Source organism: Cyprinodon tularosa, unplaced genomic scaffold (assembly GCF_016077235.1).
Source record: "Cyprinodon tularosa strain WSP-4 unplaced genomic scaffold, ASM1607723v1 ctg332, whole genome shotgun sequence".
NCBI lineage: Eukaryota > Metazoa > Chordata > Actinopteri > Cyprinodontiformes > Cyprinodontidae > Cyprinodon > Cyprinodon tularosa.
The window spans coordinates 960274-981029 of NW_024039044.1; the positions used below are offsets into that span (position 1 = coordinate 960274).

General features: G+C 39.1%; 2 protein-coding genes across 2 annotated transcripts; both read left to right on the forward strand.

Moving 5' to 3' along the window:
* Positions 1–540: 540 nt before the first annotated feature.
* On the forward strand, positions 541–2068 carry LOC119789145. The gene is made up of 3 exons (XM_038293934.1): positions 541–1222; positions 1574–1690; positions 1993–2068. The coding sequence occupies exons 1-3, from the start codon at positions 685–687 to the stop codon at positions 2058–2060; spliced, it is 723 nt and encodes a 240-aa protein (XP_038149862.1). The 5' UTR covers positions 541–684; the 3' UTR covers positions 2061–2068.
* Positions 2069–5882: 3814 nt separating this feature from the next.
* cotl1 (coactosin-like F-actin binding protein 1) lies at positions 5883–11603 on the forward strand. Its single transcript, XM_038293935.1, has 4 exons — positions 5883–6280; positions 7176–7258; positions 9345–9502; positions 9608–11603. The coding sequence occupies exons 1-4, from the start codon at positions 6204–6206 to the stop codon at positions 9716–9718; spliced, it is 429 nt and encodes a 142-aa protein (XP_038149863.1). The 5' UTR covers positions 5883–6203; the 3' UTR covers positions 9719–11603.
* The last annotated feature ends 9153 nt before the right edge of the window (positions 11604–20756 follow it).

Here is a 20756-nt window from a genome sequence, read left to right on the forward strand (position 1 = left end):
AACACTGTGGTTTCAGTTTTCTCTTTTAACTAAGGTGGATTTCAAATCAAGTAGGATAACAGAGGAAGTGGCCTATTCTGCAGCCTTCATATAGTTCTGTAGATCACAGTGTATAATAGTTATGAACCCAAGAATAAACTAAGAATCTAATCCATTAACAAATGAACAGGAGGCCAGTGATGAAAGGGGTCAGGAGGCTCTCTGGAGCAGCAATTCTCAAAGTGGCGATCGGGACTGACCCCCCAGGATCCCAGGACGCCAAATGGGGGGGATCATGAGATGGTTTCCACTATCATTGTGATGTCATCCCTGAGGTATATTAGGCCATAGGCTGAAGCCTGTATCGTTCAGGTTCGCTCCACCTATTTAGGGACTACTAAATGACAACTACAATAAAATCCTAAGTGCATTTTGAGCCCATAACCAAAAGTTCTCCAATCACTTTGCGCCAGTATTTTTTACAGTAATTACTTAAAAGTGTAACTATATCGGTAGCCTGATCACACCGTTAATCTATGCTCGAATCAATCCGCCTAGCCGTTAGCCAATCAGAGCGCGTCCTTCAGGTACGCTCTTCCACTTCAGAAGCGGAAAGAGGAGTACAACAACAAACATGGCGGCCCCCATGGAGCAGAGCGTTCCCGTTGGATCAGACAGAAAACGCAAGAAAAATGTGGATTATATATGCATCACACACATATCATCGATGGACAAAGAACGGACACAGTTGTTCGTTGGAAGAAGCTGGTTGTATGTGCCCGTAAGTGGCTAGAAATTGACGGAATCGACCGCGCGTTGGCAGAGGCTGTATGTGTACACGATGAGTCCGCCAGAAATAACAATGACGATTCCACGTCAACCCTGGCTTGTTCAGAAGACTCTTTCTGGCTTCTTGGGGGGAAAAAACTTGGTTTTCATCCAACTTGTTATAGGCGTTTCATTGATAAGAAACGAATTGCCAGTGCTGAAAAACTAGCAGAAAAACGGGGAGCATATGGTGGTGACAACAATGGTTCTGATTCTGATCACGAGTCTTCCACAACCATGTCCACGACAAGCCGGCCACCATTGTCAAAACAGTTGAGATCCACGACTAAATCATTGAGGTCTGGCAATGTACTACCTGCTGTCTGTATAATTTGCAAGAGGGCTGACCGCTTTGTGAAGGAAGGACACAAGACAAAGAAAGATAAAATGGTCCAAGCAGAAACTATAAATGCTGGTGAGTAGATCATTTGCAGATTGCATCTTTGTTTGTGGCTTATAACCAAAAGCAAAAGTTATACATATGTTGATTTAAAAAAATGCATGTGTAATTGGTGCCAGCCCAAGCCTGCTCTTTTCATTGTGAAGTAAGCGTATGAAGGCTATGTGTAGGGCCTCAAAAATAATAAAAGGCATTATTATGAACGTGAAGTGATGATAGGCAATTAATTCATTTGTCAAATAATGGTTAGATTTTAAATTTGTCATCCAACTACCAGTTCAGTCTCGTAAAACAGAGAAAAAGTATTTGATATTATTTGTTGGCAGCTGGTTTATGATTGAACTTTTTTAACTCTCTCTTTGCTAGGGAGTTTGGTTAAAGCAACTGAACTGCAAACGGATGAATCCATCCTCAAGGTTGTAAGTGGAAAAGATGCTACAAAGAATATACAAGATTTCTGGGGGCTACAACAAGTGATGAAAGGTAAATTTCAGATAATTCAAGTAGAATATTTGTGAAATACAAATACTTGAGAGTGAACCATATATTGATGGTAGGGTTACATTCTGGGCTTAAACATTTTTGAAAGTTGATTATTCTTACAAATGAAGCCCAGTTTATAGAGAAATTATATTGTAGTAAAAAATGTAGAATACACATTTGGATGCAGTTTTAAATAAAACATTTTAACCATAAATTTGTATGAAATGAGATATTCTATCATTGTTAATTTTAAGATTGAGTAAGCATTTTAACTCATCTGTATTTTGCATTGTTTCACACAGGATGCCAGAAGCCTGGGAGTATGCCACTGTGTACACAGAATGAATTTTGTGAATTTGGGCACAGTTGATTAAAAAACAAGAAATCTTCAGGATGAAAAAGCTCTCCTCCCTGTTCCAGAAAATGATACGAGAACACCATGGTCAAGGAAGTGACAGGTAATTATGATTCATTAATAGATTTTGATATTATTCACATCAGGGCTGCACAATGGTGCAGCAAGAAGGTCCTGTGTTCAAATCCAACCCTGGGTCTTTCTGCATGGAGTTTGCATGTTCTCCCTGAGCATGTGGGGGTTCTCTCCGGGTACTCCAGTTTCCTCCCACAGTCCAAAAACATGACTGTAAGGCTAATTGGCTTCTCTAAATTGTCCTTAGGTGTGAATGGTTGTTTGTCCTGTATGCCTCTGTGCTGCACTGCGACAGACTGGCGACCTGTCAGGGTGTACCCCTAGCCTGGGTGCCATTCCGAACTTAGTCCCGCCCACAAAGTTTGAGGTCGGGGAAGTTCGGTCTGGCTCTGCTCCATAGTAGCGCGAGTATTATCGCCCACTGTCAGGCGATCCAATCAAATTGTCAGGGCGGGCTTTATACGATGATGGACAGATGATCAACAGTATCAACCACGTGACCAAAGCGGGCTTGGGTGACAACAACAATGGCTGCCGCTGGAGAGTTGAGGTGAGTAGATTCTGCTATTAGGTCTGTTCTAGAAGATATCGACAGCAAATTAATTTTAAAAGAGGAACAGAGAAACGCGATCAAGTCTCATCTTCTTATTCTAGGCATGCAACTGCACACTTTGATTTTTGTGGACAACAACTATGCCTCGCTTAAGATACGTCACGCACTCCGTTGCTCTTATTGGTTGTAGGTCTATCCAATTGAGTGCAGAGGCATTTTTTTTCCTGGTTCGTTCGAAACACGCCCCATAATCACAGCTCTATGGAGCAGCATCAGACTCATTCTGACTAGAATTGAGTAGGACTACGTCAGGCTAGTGTACCCCGCCTCTCGCCCAGTGAACGCTGGAGATAGGCACCAGAAACCCCCGCGACCCCATGAAGGATAAAGTGGGATGGATGGATTATTCACATCAGCATATATTTATTATTCCTTGTCAATTTTTCACAGATCAGATCTTCTGAAGAAAAGACTGAGGCAAGACTTTTCCCAACTAAATTTCTACAAGCCTCCGAGGAAAAACCTGAGTGAAATGGTATTTACACAAGCTACAGGACTTCTCAACAAGGGTTCATCAACTGAAACTGAGTCATCAGGATCGCAAGAGACTTTGTCGAGTGGTGGAGAGACAGTTCAGGAAAGTGGTACATATGCAGCACAATGAGGCTGTACCAGAACCATTTATAGTGCAGGTATAACTCTTAAACAAGCAGTTAAGAGTGCCCCTAACATCAGTGCCAATTGGCCTCCTACATCTGAGGATCTAAATATTTCCTCAGCTAGAAAGATTGTGCCAATTGAATTGTATAATTCACTTGCTTGGTGCATAGGTGTAAGTGATGAGTTGACATTATCTAACAAGGTTAATGTTAATTTTAATAAAAGTGATTGTTTAAAAACAGAAATGTCTTTGTGCCTAGTTTTCATTGTTCAAATTTTAGCTGTGTTTCAGTGATTTCCTAAAATTTTGCGTCCAATATTGTAACTGGTCTGCTAGGTGATAAAATTCACACCACTTTTCATAATAATTAGTTAACCAGACACAAAAGGATATCTTGCTATTAGAGTTTTTCAATTGAAAATTCAAAGAATTGCAGTTTTCATGTGCAATAAAGATATATTTTGGGAGATTGTGAAATTGTTAAAAAGTGTATTTTTTCATTTAGAATAACTCCTTACTTAAAGCACGCAGGACATTGCCGCTATATAAGCTCTGAGTAAGTATGAATCTCTGTGGGAATCTAAATTCTGAGTCTGATAGCCTTAATAATAAAAAAGTTACAAGGGTTTGAAAATGGTAGAAGACCCAAATTTGTCACTTTTTTGGGTAAACTGCCACCTTTGGCACCCATTTTCTCAAATACTGGCAGGTATCCCATGGAGAACTTTTTTTCCCAGCTCGAGTACATATTTAAGATTGGAAAACTGCTATTGAAAAGTAGTCCCCAGGTTAGTGGAGCGAAATCCTATTTCTAGCCTCATTTTGAGCTTCAGCCTATGGCCTATATGGAAAGCCAAAATATATCTTGAACTATATAATGGTAAGTTTCCCCTGAAATAAATCATGGGAACATTTACGTATCGAAAAATGGTTCAAAACTTAGATATACCATAGAATTAAGAAATGCACTATTAAATAAATACCCCTTCAAACTATTTAAAAGATTCAAAATTTAAAATAATTAGATGTATTTTTATGTATTTAACTAACATATTATTTGAGTATTAGATTTATATCATGAAATTATGAAACACACAATTGAATATAAGTGTGCATAATGGTTACTAATCAATTTTTAAATCATAAATTGAATGATTAAATGTTATTTGAAAAATATTTGTTATATATCTAACACATCATTAAATATCACATAATGAAATTATAGAATGTACAATTTTGACTGGATGATCTGGTTGAACTGTAAAGTGCCTTGAGATGACATGTGTTGTGAATTTGGCGCTATATAAATAAACTGAATTGAATTGAATTGAATTTAAAAAATACCCAATTAAATGATTCAAATATTTCTTTAAGAAAATAATTACAGGTTATTTTAAAATGCATTTATTTATTTATGCAATACATCATTCAAATATTAATTATACTACAATGTCATTATTTAAATTGCACAATTGTTAAATGGCTTATTACATAATTGAAAATCCAATGGGCTCTATGCACATCCCCACTACTTCCTGAACCTAAGGCAGCTCTTTTGTTTCCTGTCTTTTTATACAAATGAACTGATTAATCCAGGTGTGCATTGTCTCAGTAACCATGGCAACGCACATCTGGATTAATCAGTCCATCCAGTGATGAAAGACAGGAAACAAAAGAGCTGAAGTTCAGGAAGCATTGGAGTTTTGCATACAACCCATAATTTATATTATTCTAGACAAAGTCTGTTTTTTTCCTAAGTCAGAATTGGACCTACCAAATCAAAAAAAAAAAAAAAAAAACCTTCAAAAAGCATTCTCTAAAGGCTCCTGACTGGTGGACAGTATGTAAGCATCAGAGAATGTTACCTGAACATGGAGGTGAAAGATGTTATGACCTAAGCAAACTCTTCAGGAAATAATCTGTTCTAGTTCCCTAGAGGTCAACCTTAGATATTATGACTTAAAATTGTCCTGTGACCTCATAAGAACATTAAGATCACATTTCCTGCCGTGCAGGTTCAGTATAAAGGGAATAAACATTTTAAAAGATACTAGAAAACATTGAGTAAGGTTTTGTAATGTAACATTCTAGAAACCAAGGTGGATTGTTTCCTAAGTTTCCCAATGAAATAAAGCCTCTTCATTTTGAACCTTGGACCAACTAGGAAGCTATAGGGCACATTCCATAGAAAAAACACTAGTTAACCCCCTGTAAACCAGTAATGGATCTTCTTTGGGAGGTTATATTAGAAAATAATTTAAGGACTTTTTCAGTTTAAAGGAAAACCATCTAAGAAAAACCACAAAATCAAAGATGTAATAATAGTATTTTTTTTTATTTTTTATTTTTTGCCTTGGCAGTAACATGCACATTTTCAAGGTCAAAGTAATTAAATACAGACATTTTCAATACAATAATAATAGGTCAAATATTATTGGTATATTAGCCTATGTCTGCGTCACAGCTATACAAATGTGTACTTTATTTTGAAGGGTCTTTTCCGGAAGCCACTGCTGTGTGTTTGTTGTAATTTACTGCGATCTGCCAGCGGCCAGAAGGAGGAGGAGAGCTCACAGTGTCTCCTGTCTGGAACCGAGTGTGCCGCAGCCTGATTGACTAACATCAACACCGCCCATAAAGCGGAACCATCCAGGAAATGAGCCCAGTTTCTATCAGAGGAGCCGCGGTCCGTTAACTCAGCCAGGCCCCGCACCAGCTCCCGCAGACTCCCGTCCTCCTCTCGGCGCACAGCCTCTCCGATGCGCAGCATCCACCGCTTCAATTAAACACTTGTTTCTGCCGTTTGACCCAAACACGGTTCGCTCCGATTTAAGGCTTATTTCCCCACCGACTACTATCTTCATCAACGATGGCAACTCAGATCGATAAGGAAGCTTGCAGAGAAGCGTATAACGATGTTAGAGATGATAACACGGAAACCAGCTGGTAAGTCCATTCAAAAATCGCATCATTTTATTTATTTTCTCACTAAAAAAGAAACAGACACTGGTCCCAGATATAAAGTGCGACGGAATCGGATTCATCGTCAACTGTTACGCTCTTCGGCTTCTGAAAATGCTCTTAATTATGTTTTTTAATTAGATTAATCAGAGGATGACATTTCAATTTTAATTGGGAGAGATTAATGCTGCGGTTTAAACACGAGCAGCTTGGTTGCAGAGGCTGAAGGAGCAAATAAAGATTATAAGGAGTCAGGCATGTTCTGTGTCGCACTTAAATTTTTTTTTTTTTTTAATAACTTAAAAGGAGGAACGTTAAGAACCTGCAGCTCTCCTTCTCCTCCTGCCTCAGACATTTTGCAGCTCTACATTTTGGCTGATTCTGAGGCCCAGTGGGGCAGAAGTAATTTACTTTGTCCTGTATTCATAGAGCTGGATGCTATTGTGATGTCACAGAAACATGGCTGATCTGTGTCTGCTGCTGAGGGGGAGGTGGTGGTCCCAGCAGTCTGAGGAGAGATGCACTGATCGCGCCTTTCTTGGCTGGTGCCAATTTCCGGTTTTCTATGAAGTGGACCCCACCTTTTTATAGAGATCATAATATACTCTGCAGTCGATTCTTATTAAAGCCTAATCTATTATGCAGTTTTAATAAACTTCACCCTGTTGGTTAACATGTGACAGAAAATAACTGGAGTTCTTAGTGATGCAGCAGAATGAGCCACCACCTATCAGAACCCATCAACCTGTCATTGACTTAAACTCATCTCTACTGATGCATCTCTCAGATGTTTTCTAAGACTGTTGTTCAGGAATTAAACTCAGTTATAGCTTAAAGTATTGATGTAATGTGCAACAATAATGCGCTCCTCCTTCTGCAGGGCTGCATTCAAATATGAGGGCTCCACGATTCTCCCTGGAGGAACAGGGGCCGACTACGAGGAATTTAAGAATCTGTGCACAGGTAAGCAGAAGTTGGCTTGGTCATTTTATTGGTATACCTGTGTTACCTGGCTAGCTCTCCTATTAGACTGTTCTCTGTCAACTATTAAGTGTGCTGCTCTGCGTGAATTAATTTCTGTCTGAGTTGCCTTCTCTGTGCTGTTATCAGAGCCTTCCTACTTGTCGGAGTGAAACATCTGCTCTGATTCTGCAAGCTTTTCTCAGCTCCTCTAAATGCGCTGCCTCGGGCTGCTCTCCAACTTTTCCTGATTTGTCAGTGAATCCCTTTTCCAGTGCTGAAACAAGTCTTTCTCACTGCTTCGTGCAACATCAGCCCAGCTGCCGGCGTTGCCTTCAGTTCCGGTTCAGAGATGACACACGGATCTGTGAAGCTGTCTTCCTTATTTAGCAGTGAAGCTTTTGCCCTGCAGAAAATGCGTCTGAGCATAGGAGGAGCTGAGATGATCCTGCTACTGACAGCTGAAGATCATTGATCCACCTCTGACTTCTGCAGAAGCAGGAAGTGATAAGAGGACAGAGCATGTCTGCATTTTCTACCAAATCCTCTTTCCTTCTCATAAGCACTTTGGGAATTTTAAGCCCACTTCCTGGTAGCAGAATGTGCCAACAGCAAGTTGCGTAATCAGGGCGACTGACTAAAGGAAGTTCCTTCATTCTTTTAGGTTTTATTACTCATAATCGGAACCAACGTAATTTTTATTTTAAAAGCCTTTTTCAATACAGAAATATAAATATATCTTTAAACTATTTATCATATCAGTTGCTAACAAAGAATGTCTAAGGGCACAGAAATAAGGTGTGGTGACCTGACCTGGGTCATTTCCTCCCTGGTTCTTCAGCTTTCTGCTGATTCTCAGGCCTGGATCCTCCTGATGGCTCAGATGTGCTCCACAGGGAGGATAAAGATGCTCCATAAACACCTCTGCATACACTATTGATAAGTTTTCTTTGAGGTTTAAATTGTTTATTTATAGTACTCAGCAGCTGGCTGATTTAGATGTGGACAGAAAATGAAGGAAGGTTTTGGTTTGGATGCCTTCGATTAGAAGGACACCTATCTTTGTGGAGTCAGCAGGAATTTGGAGGGAAGATGAAACAGGACGCGTCTGGCGGAGGGAGGAAATGCGGGCCAGTGGGGAGCATCAGGTCAGGCTGAGGGTTTCTGTTTGTCCTGGTTCCGCTATCTGTGGTTCCTGCTGCTGAGAGCGTTTCTAACGCTGAGAGCACAGCTGCTTCCAATGCTTCATAATCACTGCCATCCAAATTATCTTTTGGAATATTAAAGTTGGTACACATTGTGCCTCCCTGAGACGCACCTGCTTTATTATTAACACTGAAGTTGCTTCTTTTGTTTGGAAATTCAAATGACATGTATGCAGATTTGAAGTTTAAAAAAAAAAGTCTGCAAGCCAGCAACTCAGTCAAATCTGCTGGATTTCCTTAGATAGAAAACCTTAAACCAACCTAACCTGAAGTGATTTGATTGAACTGACTGTAAAGTCAATTGAGGTCATGTTTTGAATTTTACTGTCATAAACTACACAAATTTAACGATAGGAAGTGTTTGTAAAATCATTTTACAAGTTCAGTTACTGTGTTTTTTAGTAAAACACAGTACAGTCAGAACATTTAATGTTATTTATTAAAAATTAATGATTTTTTTTTTTGATACTCATTAATCCAAAACTGCCATTGATGTAAATATAAAGTCTTCCTGCTCCTATAAGGAGTGGTGCAGGGCATGTTTATACAGCTAATCAGATCAAATCTAAACTGTCTGCCAACTTGGCTGCTTTATATCTTTGTTTTTTAAATGTCAGATTATTTCTTCTCTTATCTTTAGAATAATAGTAATAAAAATGTTTCCTATTATTATTTCACTACTTTAAACTCTCAGATTTACTCTGAAAGCCTAATAACCCAAACAGACGAACTCTGTTCAGTTATATTTGTTCAAATTGTTGATAAAGTTAAATCACTTAAGGACAGATATGGCTTCACTAAAAACAGCAGCCATTTTCTTTTATTGATTCTGTTTTAACCAATCAGCACGAAGAAGGTAAATTCACTCCTCGTATTTTTCTCAGATGATGGACGTCTGTTTGGTTTCGTCCGATTTACGACTGGAGACGCCATGAGCAAGCGGGCCAAGTTCATCCTCATCACCTGGATTGGAGAAAACGTCAGCGGGTTGCAGCGCGCCAAGATTAGCACCGACAAGACACTCGTCAAAGACGTTGTGCAGGTCAGAGACATCCACGTAGACTCAGCTAACGCTAAATACCCCTTGGTCTTTGGAATTTCCCTTTTCAGTTTTTCTTGATCTAAATCAGACTTCCTTTCTCTGCAGAACTTCGCCAAGGAGTTCATGATCAGTGACCGCCGGGAACTGGACGAAGATTACCTCTGCACAGAGCTGAAGAAGGCCGGCGGAGCCAACTATGATGCTCAGGCCGAGTAGAGTGCCACGGCCACGGTCCAATGGAAACGCCTGGGTTGGGGTCGGGGGGGGAACTAGGCGCGGTTGGACTGGGTGGTCTTAAAGGGGGTGGGGAGTGTTGGGACGGGGCTGCTACCTCTCAGGAAGGGATGGAGGAGGAAGAGGAGGAATGGAGAGAGCACAGATGACCACTAAATAGATTTTTACCAATTAATGTAAACTCGTGACATCTTAGAGAAAATGTTTGCTTTGTGTTGTCTGGCGGGTAATTATATCCTCACTTTTAAAGTGTTTGTAAAAGGAACTTGTCATTATCTCAAACTGGAAATGTCGAACAGAAGCAAACAGCTTTTCTGATTTATTAAATACGAAGTGAAACTTCTTCACAATCCCAAATAATAGAAAAGTTCTTTCATCTTTCTAAACATTGGTTTCTGTGGCGTGCATGAGAAGAAAGCATCCTTGATGCTCCTTAAACAAAGAACCAACTGCTTAATGAAGAGTTTTTAATCCTTTGCAGGAAGAACTCAGATTAGCAGGATTATTTTCTCATCTTTAGGAGTTAAAACCGCTGAGCTTGTTTTTGCACAAAAAAAACTGGAAGTTAGGGGGAAGCAAGCTGGAGCTTCAGGTAGTTATCTTGATGCAAACTGCACAAAAAATATTTTAAAAGCACCTCTGCCACATTCTAGGTTGCATCAAATAAAACAGGTGTCTTCAGATTGAGAAAAGTTTTTTTTCCTGAAATCGTAAATGTGACGATCTATGGCAAACATGGCGGCTGCACATGATTCCAAAACTTATGTAAAAATGTTTAGTTTTAGAAACTATTTTTTTCGAGCCCCTGCTTCCATGTTTAGTAAGATATTTGGTGTTCATAATCCCTCTGCAGAATCCCATTTCTTATCAAATCTGAAACTGTTCAACAGTTGGATGGACTGCATGTTAATTGAATGTAGACGCATAAAGATGTTTAAGGAGTGTGCAGATTTATTTATGCTTCCCAAGCAGTTAAAAGCAGATTTTATAGGCACTCAAAAAAACATCCGCTGCTCCCACCGTTTGCTCACGGTCGGTTCCTACCGTGCTTAGATCTATCATCTCACCTTCATCATCACCTCAGCTCGACCACAGTGGAGTAAAACATCTGTTGTCTTGAAGCCTGCTGCAGTTTTTAAAGAATAACCCGTTGCTACAGGCTTATTAAAGGGTTCCACGGTAAAAACTGAAGAATCCTGTAGATGTGGCACCCTGGTATGTGTTTAAAGCAAACTATGCTGCTCTGAGGAACAGATCTCCATTTCCAGGGCTGTTTACAGTAAGTCTGAGTCATCCTGCTGAGCCTCCTCTTCATCAGCCTCCAGACGGCTGTGTTTGGGTCAACGATCCTCTCTTAGCTCTCTTCAAAGACAAATGATGAGGGTTTGGATCCGTTGGCATAGAGACCAACAGCTGATTCTGAGGCTGTAACATAACTTTTTAATGATGGAGATCTGTTCTTCTGGTGCAACGTCTCACTTACCTTCATGCGTACTGTGTCCCACTGTGTTTGGCTGCCTTAGTCTCCCATCATGGGAGCTTGTGGACACTGCACTGTGATTGGCTGCGGTCCTCCTGGAGAGGCGGGACGTGGGTCCAGAGCCATCCATCAGATCTAATGAGCAGCCACTTCTCGGTTGTAGTATCTCCTATTATTTAGTGTCAACCCTCCCTTCCCCCTAAAAATAAATCATTTTCTTGTCCTTTTTATTTTCTGCAAAGAGTTTTACTGTTGATTTGATTTTTTCTATCTTTAACATTGGTGGAAATGTTTTCCAGAAAATCATGCAAAATACAAAAATCAAGAAAACAGAATGGACACGAGATGAGACATTCCAAAATAAAACTTGACGTTTTCTTTTTCCAAGTCCTGCTTCGCTTCTCTTTTGTGTCTCTGAGTGTGAAATTGTGTGTTGTGAAAAGAAGAAAGAAAACCTCCTTTAAAGCTCTTCTATTAGTTGTGTTTTTCCCTCACTTTTGATGCCAGATTCAAACATCCTATGAAGCTTTGGGACGCTTTCAGTTTACCTGATGAACAACAAGGCTTAAGCACGCCTCAATATAACATTCACACCAAACACCTGTCGGTTCCCATGGTGACAGATAATCTAAGATTCATTAAAAACATTTTTTAACCTAAAGGAGATATGCTTTAATGGAAGCTGCAGTATCAGAGTGGTTTCCCTATTCATCATAGCAGTTTTTTTTTTTAAACGTTTGCACGTTCTCTAAAAACATGCCTTATATTCTCAGACCTCTATACGCAATTATAAAAGAAATCATGCACATAATCTTCCAGTATCCCCCAATTCTGCAAAACCAAACTACTTCAAAAACTAAATAAGTTTCTCTCAGAATGCGATTTTCTTCACAAATTATCCTTTGATAAAAGGAAATCACCAATCATGACTTATCTTCAGTGCTACATTTGCATAATTTTTTTATGCACACAACTATATAACACAAAAAAAACAGCATTACCTTATAGGATATACTGTACAGTATATTTAATTTTTCCCACAGAAATAAAATTACATCTCAAAAACACACGGTTTTACATGGTTTCCCACATGGTAAAAACCCACTAAATTTACTGCACATGTGGTAACAGCAAAATACAAACAAACAATGCTGTATCCTTCCATGCATTCCAATGCTGACCCCCACCGAACCAAAACAGAAGGTCCCACCTGTGGCCCTTTTTTATGGTCCTGCTCTGATTGCTGACTATAAAACCGTGCGGCAGGTGTTTGCCTATGTGAGGATTCATGTGCAAAGTTGGATAAATTGCTTTTAGAATTTGGAATGACAGTGAAAACAGATTTTCCTTGTGAAAGCAGATTTTCCTCATAAAAATTGTGTGAAATGTATGAGATGTGTGTTTTACAACATAATCAGGAGAGCAGGAATCAGCTGAACTGATTGTGATTGATCTGTGTGAAGAGTTAAGAAAAACAGCAAATTTTACAATGAGCCAGAGGCGAGGAGACATTTCAAATATAGTACCCAGGTAAGAGTGGCATTACTTCAACATATTTTCACTCAAGTGCTTAGTTACTGATTTAAACCTGATTTAGTACTCTAACAAGGGATTTAATAAAAACAAATAGTTTCTAGTCTCATAAAAAATACTAAAATACTGTTGAGTAATATTTTTCCAGATATGTTTGTTTTCCAACTTAAAACTTAGGAAACAATCCTTACAGTAGGTAATGTTTACATGTTACAAGAGGGTAAAGTACCTTCAGTCAATATTCACTTTATATTAACCTGACCTTCAGTTGCTACAGGAGGTTCAGCAGATAGAAAATAACTGAAACACCTCAGAGCACGTACTTACAAAGGTAGATCCTCACTTAAAAATAAGAAAATATGTAGAATTCCTGAGATTTAAAGATTTTATGATTAATGATTATAATGATTAATGATTATGATTAATGATTATAATTTTACCTCAATAAGTTGTTCTTTAAGCATTTCAGGTCTTCAGAGAGCTCCTAAAGTGAATTAATTTTCAGTTAGGTGGACTTTTTGTGAATCTGGATTTAAGATAAACTATCATCTCCATCTGGATTGCTAAATAGATTCAGCAGCTAGACAGGTTAAATATTCACCTCTAATTTAATTGGGGATAAATAAATAACAGAAGAAATATTGAGTGATCGTAAATAAAAAGTGAAAAAATTTACAAATAGAATAAAAGATATCTTCACTCTTGTAATACATTTTGACTATTGAGTCACTTTTCTTCAAAACACAGCAACAAAACAGCTCTTCTCTAATTTATCTTCTTTCCTCCAACTTTAATAAGCTCAGTATCCTCCTCTTCCTGGACCTCCCTGGAGCTTCACTCCATCAGTCACTCCATCCTCCCATCCTGTCTCAAGTCCAGCCTGAACAACCTCTGTGATGGTTTCAGTCCTACCTCATAATCCAATTTACAGAACCTTCTGCTTTGCCGCCTTTCTCTCTGGAACTCACCTGCCTCGTCATTCCACACCTGAACCGACTTTCCAACTTTGAGAGGGAACTCAAAAGTCATCCGTTTAAAGTTGACAGGAACTGCATGCAATCCACTTTAAAAAACCCACGTTTTTTTTATAAATTAAAAAAAAAAAATTTCAATATATTTATTTGATTTTATATTATTCACTTTTATTCTAGAAGGGATCATATCTGTTTTGTTGCCCAACAATCTTAGTTAGCTCTTGTGTTTAAACTCAGTCGCACAGCCTGCTGCTCTGGGTCACATGACTAATTCAGTGAAGGATCCGTTCCTCTCAGCTTACATAGCCCAGTTTTTGAGAAGAGAAGCCTGCACTGAACATCTAAATATGCCAAGTATATTGGCCTGAAAAAAAATTCAGAAATCTCAAAATAAGGTAATACTTGGGTTAAAAGTTATGCAGTGTTGCTTTAATTTCTGTGGATATTGTTCTTTTTTAAATCGATACATGCTCTTTGCAATTTTACATGACCTAACCTGTGATTTATTTTATTTTTTTATAGGAGATACACATTTATTACTTTGCTATGTGTAAATTGGAAATATCTTCAGCTTGGTGAGGTAAATCATAATATTTGGTAATGTTCTTTACTAACTGTAACATCATCCATATTGTTGCCAGTGAACTACAGATACAACACCCCCAGGCCTTTTTTTCTAAACTCGGGGGACTTTAGTCCTTCCTCTCTGTGCTCCACCCTCCCCACCTTCACTCACTGTGTTACCTGCTGCAACACAAGAGACAACAAATCACTAGACATACTGAATGTGAAATGCAATAGGCAATGCAGTTGGTTGCCCCTCCCTCCCTTGGGGGCTAAGATCATAACCTGGTTCAACTACAGCTTGTGTATAAAACCCCTGTACATTGCAAACCAGAAGGGAAATATGAAAATATTGAGTTTCTTCAACAAGCTTTGGATAAACCTTGAGAAAAAAAAAGGTTTACTTTAGGTAAAGAAAAGGGCTTTCAATTTAGTTAACAAGAAATGCCTGAAAAATGTGCAGAAATAACTGGGAAAAAAAGATCAGAGTTGGAAAAGATAAACAGCTGCTGGAAGAAGATGAAGGAAAGTGTAGACTGCAGCAGTATTTTTTTGAAAGCCTAATTCCAAACAGACCCTGTTGAACCTGTTGGGTGAATAATTTCAATCAGTATGTCTTCAGGTTTGACCAGCCCATCGCCCCTGCCCCAACCCAGTCTCAAATGCTACAGCCCCCTTATCTTAAACGACTGAAGGATTTTCTGCCCTGAACCACTTTTGCCAACTATTCAGCAAGGAAAGTTACTATGATGTAGTCCTAGGAGTAGCTAGATGACGTCAGCACTCAATTTGCATATTTGGTCATCCTTTGACCAAGGCTGTAGGAGACAAGAGTATCAACATTTGCAAGACAGAAAGCTGAGAAGCCCTAAAGTAATCTTCAGGATATCTTCTGTTATTTCTTCACTGCTTTCAATGCATTCCAACTGGGACTTCAGAAAGAAAGCAGTAGCAGTCAGGAGTGGACCACCGTCTGCCTCAACCTGACATACTGGTTTGCAGCATAGGCACACCAAAAGGAACAACGGAGAGAAAGCAATTGGATAAGGTCATTGGAATGGACAGCTCTGTGCTTTGTCCCCTTGGATACAGTGCCTGTGGTGGACAGTGTGGCCCACCCCATGTATGATGATAAAAAAAAAAACATTTGTTGAGACTGCAAAGAATAACATGATGAACCAGATTCTGACGTAGTGGATGACATCTGTCCTGGTTTGGTGTTTGTCTATGAGTCCCACTGGGACTGTCCCATCATGGTGTCATAAAACTGATGTTAAGAGTCTTGAGGCTGATGTTAGAGCCTGTCTTATTCAATAGACTCTGATGTTTGGCTTTGATAAGATGGCTGCTTAGAGCAGGCACATCAAGGCTCTGAAAAGTGGGAGCACCAACTGTCCGGAGTGGTTCTTTTGTGCCATTGTTCACTCTTCTACCTTGGGGTAGTGACCTTAATGTAGTTCTTAGACATTTTAAGGAGCCTTTATGGTCGTTTTGAAACCTTGGCTTCAAAGGGAATAAGATAATTCACTTCTTTAATGCAAAACCTTTCTGAATAATAATGTATTTAGCTTTTTCTTACTGTAAAAGAGTCAAATGAATCTGTGGAGTGTAGGGAGACTTGGGGAGCGTTCCACAGCATTGGAGCAACCCTGTGGTAAGTATGATCTCTGCAGGGTTTTGGTACCAATAGAAATATTTGAAATGACGACCTCAGAGTCCTAAAGGGAGCAACGGGACCCAAAAGGACCAGAGTGTATTGAGACGTCTGGCCATAGATTGCCCTCAATGTTAAAACCAGGTCACAACTTGAGTTAGGTTAGCTTTGTTAAGTTAAGTAAAAAGATTATTAAAATAGTCTAAAGAGGAGGAAATAAAAGTAGGTAGAATTAACTTAAGTCCAGTCTGTGACAACAATGATCTTAACATAGATATTTCATAAGACATAAAAACTGTTCAAACCAGACTTTAGAGGGATTGTTAAAAGACAAGGACTCCCAAAGGAGCTAAAGAAACAAGACATTTCCTTATTACAGGAATTTCATTTCATCAGGGGAATGATGCTTGTCTCTATATGTGTAATAAGACTTTATAGCTGGATTTTCGCGTTTCCAAAATAACTTTCTTACACGTTATTATCTGCTTTTTGCACACCTTTCTGACAGTTGAATAGGATGGATTGATTGAATGATTGATTGACTTTATTGATCTCACAGTGGATAATTTACTTAATTTGGTCAGACATTGGTCAAACATGACTATTTAAAGAAGTAACAAACTATTTGACTGTGTTTTCTAATGTCATTTGGGATTCTACATATAAGTTCTGTTTACTTAATTTCTTGCCAGGTGTTTGTTACTCATGTGTGTTTCTCAGTCATTTTAATAGTTTTTGTCTTTATTGAAAAGGTTCTCTATCATTGTTCCTATTTAATCACCTTTGTTTGTTATGCTGTGGGCTCTTTGAAGGACCGACTCGATCCAGACAAAATAGTTTTTCTTATAGACTGTCAGATATATCAACCAGAGCTTGGCTTCTGTAGATGTTCATTAATGTTCTCAAATTAGTTATTTTCCCTTCATGTTGGAACCTTAGTTTGCCACACAGTAAACCGTTCTGTTTTTAAAAGTTAATTTAGGGATCTGAGCTCACCCGACCATGTGTCTTCTTCTCTCTTTTTATATTGCCATAATAAAACAATCTTATAGAAATCTTTATATTTATGTTTATCTGTTGTCAAAAGCATCTCTGAGTGAAAAAAGCTAATTGAAGTCTTTAATTAATGAGTTTATATGTGATTTGATATCAAGAAACTTTCTTGCAGATGTTCTGACATTCTTTAGCCTGGACTGTAGAATGAAGAATTCTGCTCCAAAATACGAACCGCTGAACAAATGAGGAGTATAGATATGGAGAATCAAAAATGTCCTGAAGTCTGCCGGCTAATATTCCCACCAAAATCCTGTGGAACCACTGAATTCTCCTCATGCATCCTGTGGGTTTTAACACCATAGGACAGGGCTGTAAAAGGTGACAGCAGGCATATTTATTCTGGTCTGTTTGAAACTCAACCCTAGATGTGGAGAAAAGGAGGATCTTGGCATGCAGAACTCGTGGGAGTCTAAACAAGGGCTGTCAGATCAGACCCTGCAGGGCTGGACCACTCAGATCCTTCCTGCATTCCTTAGACCTCCTCCTCACTGTAGCATGTTCTCCAAGCCCACAGCAAATCATGTGTTTAAAGAGAGAGAGAGAGGGAGAACACCAAGAATTGTCTTGAACTAAGCCCCCCATATCAAAGTCTGTGTTTGTTTTCATGGGGAGAAATACTTCGTTTGTTGTTCTTTAACCAAATCTCCTTCTCTGTCCATCAAACTACTCTGAGACTAACAATTGTTGCTTTGTGCATTCCTCTGTAGTTCTGCCTTTTTGCTGGTGGAGTAACTCAAGCTGAGGGCCATGGTGCTCACTCCCATAAGTGCAGCAAAGCTCCTTAATACCACACAGTGGTTGGGTAACACCTCCAAATCAGAGACACTGCACCTCAATAAACAATGTTTATTGTGTTTTTGATGATCACCCACTTATATGAGACCTATGAGACCTTTAAGGATATGAATGGGAGGTGGAGAGAGATATTTTTTATTCACAGCATTCCTCTACTTTCTTCCCTCTTAATATGTTGGTCAGCATCATTTATGGTTTTCCAGCAGGTTTTGGCTTTGCAGGGCGTTTCCACTTAGCTGCTCTGTATTTCCTGTGATTGCCGCATTTCTCATTTGCAACAGTTTTCCTTTGCATGTGTTTTGTGTACTCTAATTTTTGTGTTGGCTAGTTTCATTTTTGTATTTGCCGGACTTCTTAAATTTTTTTCTACCACTCGGCCAGCATAAGTCTGCATCCTGGGTTGCACGTTCCATGGTTTGAATCCCAACACCCTCATTGCCGGATTGCAAATATTGAGTGCCAACTGCACCATAAAAGATGCAGAAAACACATTCAGAACACATTCATGTCAAATAAAGATTTATAGTGATTTATTTCTGCACCAATACTGTTCAAATTTTGGCCTCTCATCTGAAACTGTGATGCTTTTAATCTTATCTCTTTAATTTTTCTGTAATCCAGCTGAAATACTGTTTAACAAAAAAACCTCAGAGATAGTTTATTCTTTTTTTTTTCTATATTTAGTTAAAGGTTTATATACAGATATAAGACATTCAAACTCTTACCAATCCCACAGTTGCGTCATCACAGAGGTGTTTTTGCATGTTACCACCAATGAAAACATTTTCTTTTTGCAATAGATGTATTGTTGAGCTTGTGTTTCTGTTCCCTTGGCCCAACCATAGAATGATGACATCATGTGTGTTGTGTTGGTTGTGATGTAGTGACAACTTTACAATAGTTGTTGTGAAGTTTAATTGAGGGGCTCAACATAACACTTTGTCCCTGTGAGTAAAGCAGAAGGAGGCGTCTCGAGTCTCTTTGTAGATACTTCTATGTGAAATAGGGGAGACGGAGGGGGGATATGGGAGTGAATGAGTTTCTCCATGGAGTGCCTGTGTGCCAGCGCTACGCAGAGTTGGCATAGAGGCACCATTGTGTTAGACTAACGAACTGAAGGCAGCTTCGTTCTCCCAGTTCAAATGAGCATCTGTTTAGTGAGTTTATAGAGTGGTGTCCACTGAGAACACAAGCTGACAGAGAGGTGTCTGATAAAACCCACTAGATAAGCACTCCATCTACAGATGGGACACTTTCTGTCACATTAACGCCATAGACTTCTGGCCTTCCACCTTACTGGCTTTAAATTATGAAAAGGTAAAAACTGGAGAAAAGTAATGAAAAAGACAGAAAATCATCACTTTTTAAAAGGAATTTTAAAAAAAGAAGTGTGGTGGGTATTTCTACGAACAGTTTCTCTCCTCGGATGGTCTCTTTGGGTCGAGACGGTTGGTCTTCTCTGCTGATGATCCCCTCTGAGCTTAATTAAACTGTAGCTCTCTTCTTTGCATGGATTAGTGACACTTGCAGTTAATTTATTGAAGCTGAGGGGTTATGGCAAAAGGTCAACTGCCTGAAAGCTCTTTACTGCGGGTCTTTGACCGGTTCTTCATCGCACCAGTCAGTGGACTTGGTCACTGATCTGTAACTTATGGCTTCATCTGGTCCATGACTCATATCAGTCCTGTCCAATCTGAGAGTTTAATAATGTCAGCCCCACAACATTTCCTGGTTATTATTCTTAATAAGGTCTTGCTTTATTATATTGTTATTATTGGCATTGAGGTCTTGCCATACTTGGTTCATCCTGTTGGGTTTAGTTTCTTAGTTTTTCTTGATTCTGAAACATTAGCTGTAGCTTGCCTGCTTTCTTTCTTTCTGCTGCTGCTGCTCTATGTCTTGTTTAATGCTCTTGTAACTTCTCCCCCCTTGTTGATGTTTAAGCTCCTTGCTTTTCACTGCTCTTTCCTGAACTCTTCATTTTGTTTTTTTTTTTAATTTCTTGATGTCCGTGCCTTGTTCTGTGTGTTTAAGGCCAAATGAATGTCTTCTTGCTTTTCTTTTTTACCTCTACCCGACTTAAGTCATTCTTCAGCGACTGGAGTTGGGTCTCTATGCTGGCATCTTTCACTCTGATAGACTTGCTCCCAGGAGGCCATATCTTCTGTAACTGGAGCAGCCATACTTTGGCTTTAAATTTAAGAATGGTTGAGATATATAAATATACACATGAAAAATACCGGCAAAGTAAAAAAAAAAAAAAAAACATTATCTTCTGTCTTGAAACCTAATTCAGTTCCTCATTCTTTCAAGAATTTCAGAAAGGAATTCCTGATTTAAATTTTACTGTCAGGAATCTCCTGAGTGATGCGGAATATTGAATTTCTTGCTCTTCAGGTTTGCACAGTCCTTGAAGCTTGTTTAAGCTGTTCCTTTGTTGATGCAGATGCAGAGTCTTGCGTGGCGTTGTGTTACAGCTCTGTGTTTAACCCCGACTTCACTAAGCAAATTTCACCAAGCTTCCATGTCTTTGTGTTTTCAAGCAGCTCAAGCCCCGCCTGGCCTCTCCTGTTCTCCCGAAGCTTGCTGATTGTAGCTGCCGCAAACTGCATGCAGTGCCGCAATATGTGACAGAGTGCACTTTAAGATGCAACCAACATCGCTCATTCAAAGCACAACCAAAACATGAACATAATGGTTAGTTTTGTATATGTAAGGAGGAGGCAGCCCGATGTCCTCATAACTGAAGAGGCTTTTTCGATGAGACATCTTTAAGAATTGTGATAAGTCCAAATGTCTTGTTCTGGTATTGTCACTTCAATGAGCTTTAGTCAGATGTGAACACAGTTTTTATCATGTTTCATATATTTCAAAGCTGCAAAAACATCTATTTCTTTACGAATAACTAGGTTTGTTTAGTTCAAAGTTTATGTACAACATCTTGTTAGATTTTTGTCTGACGGC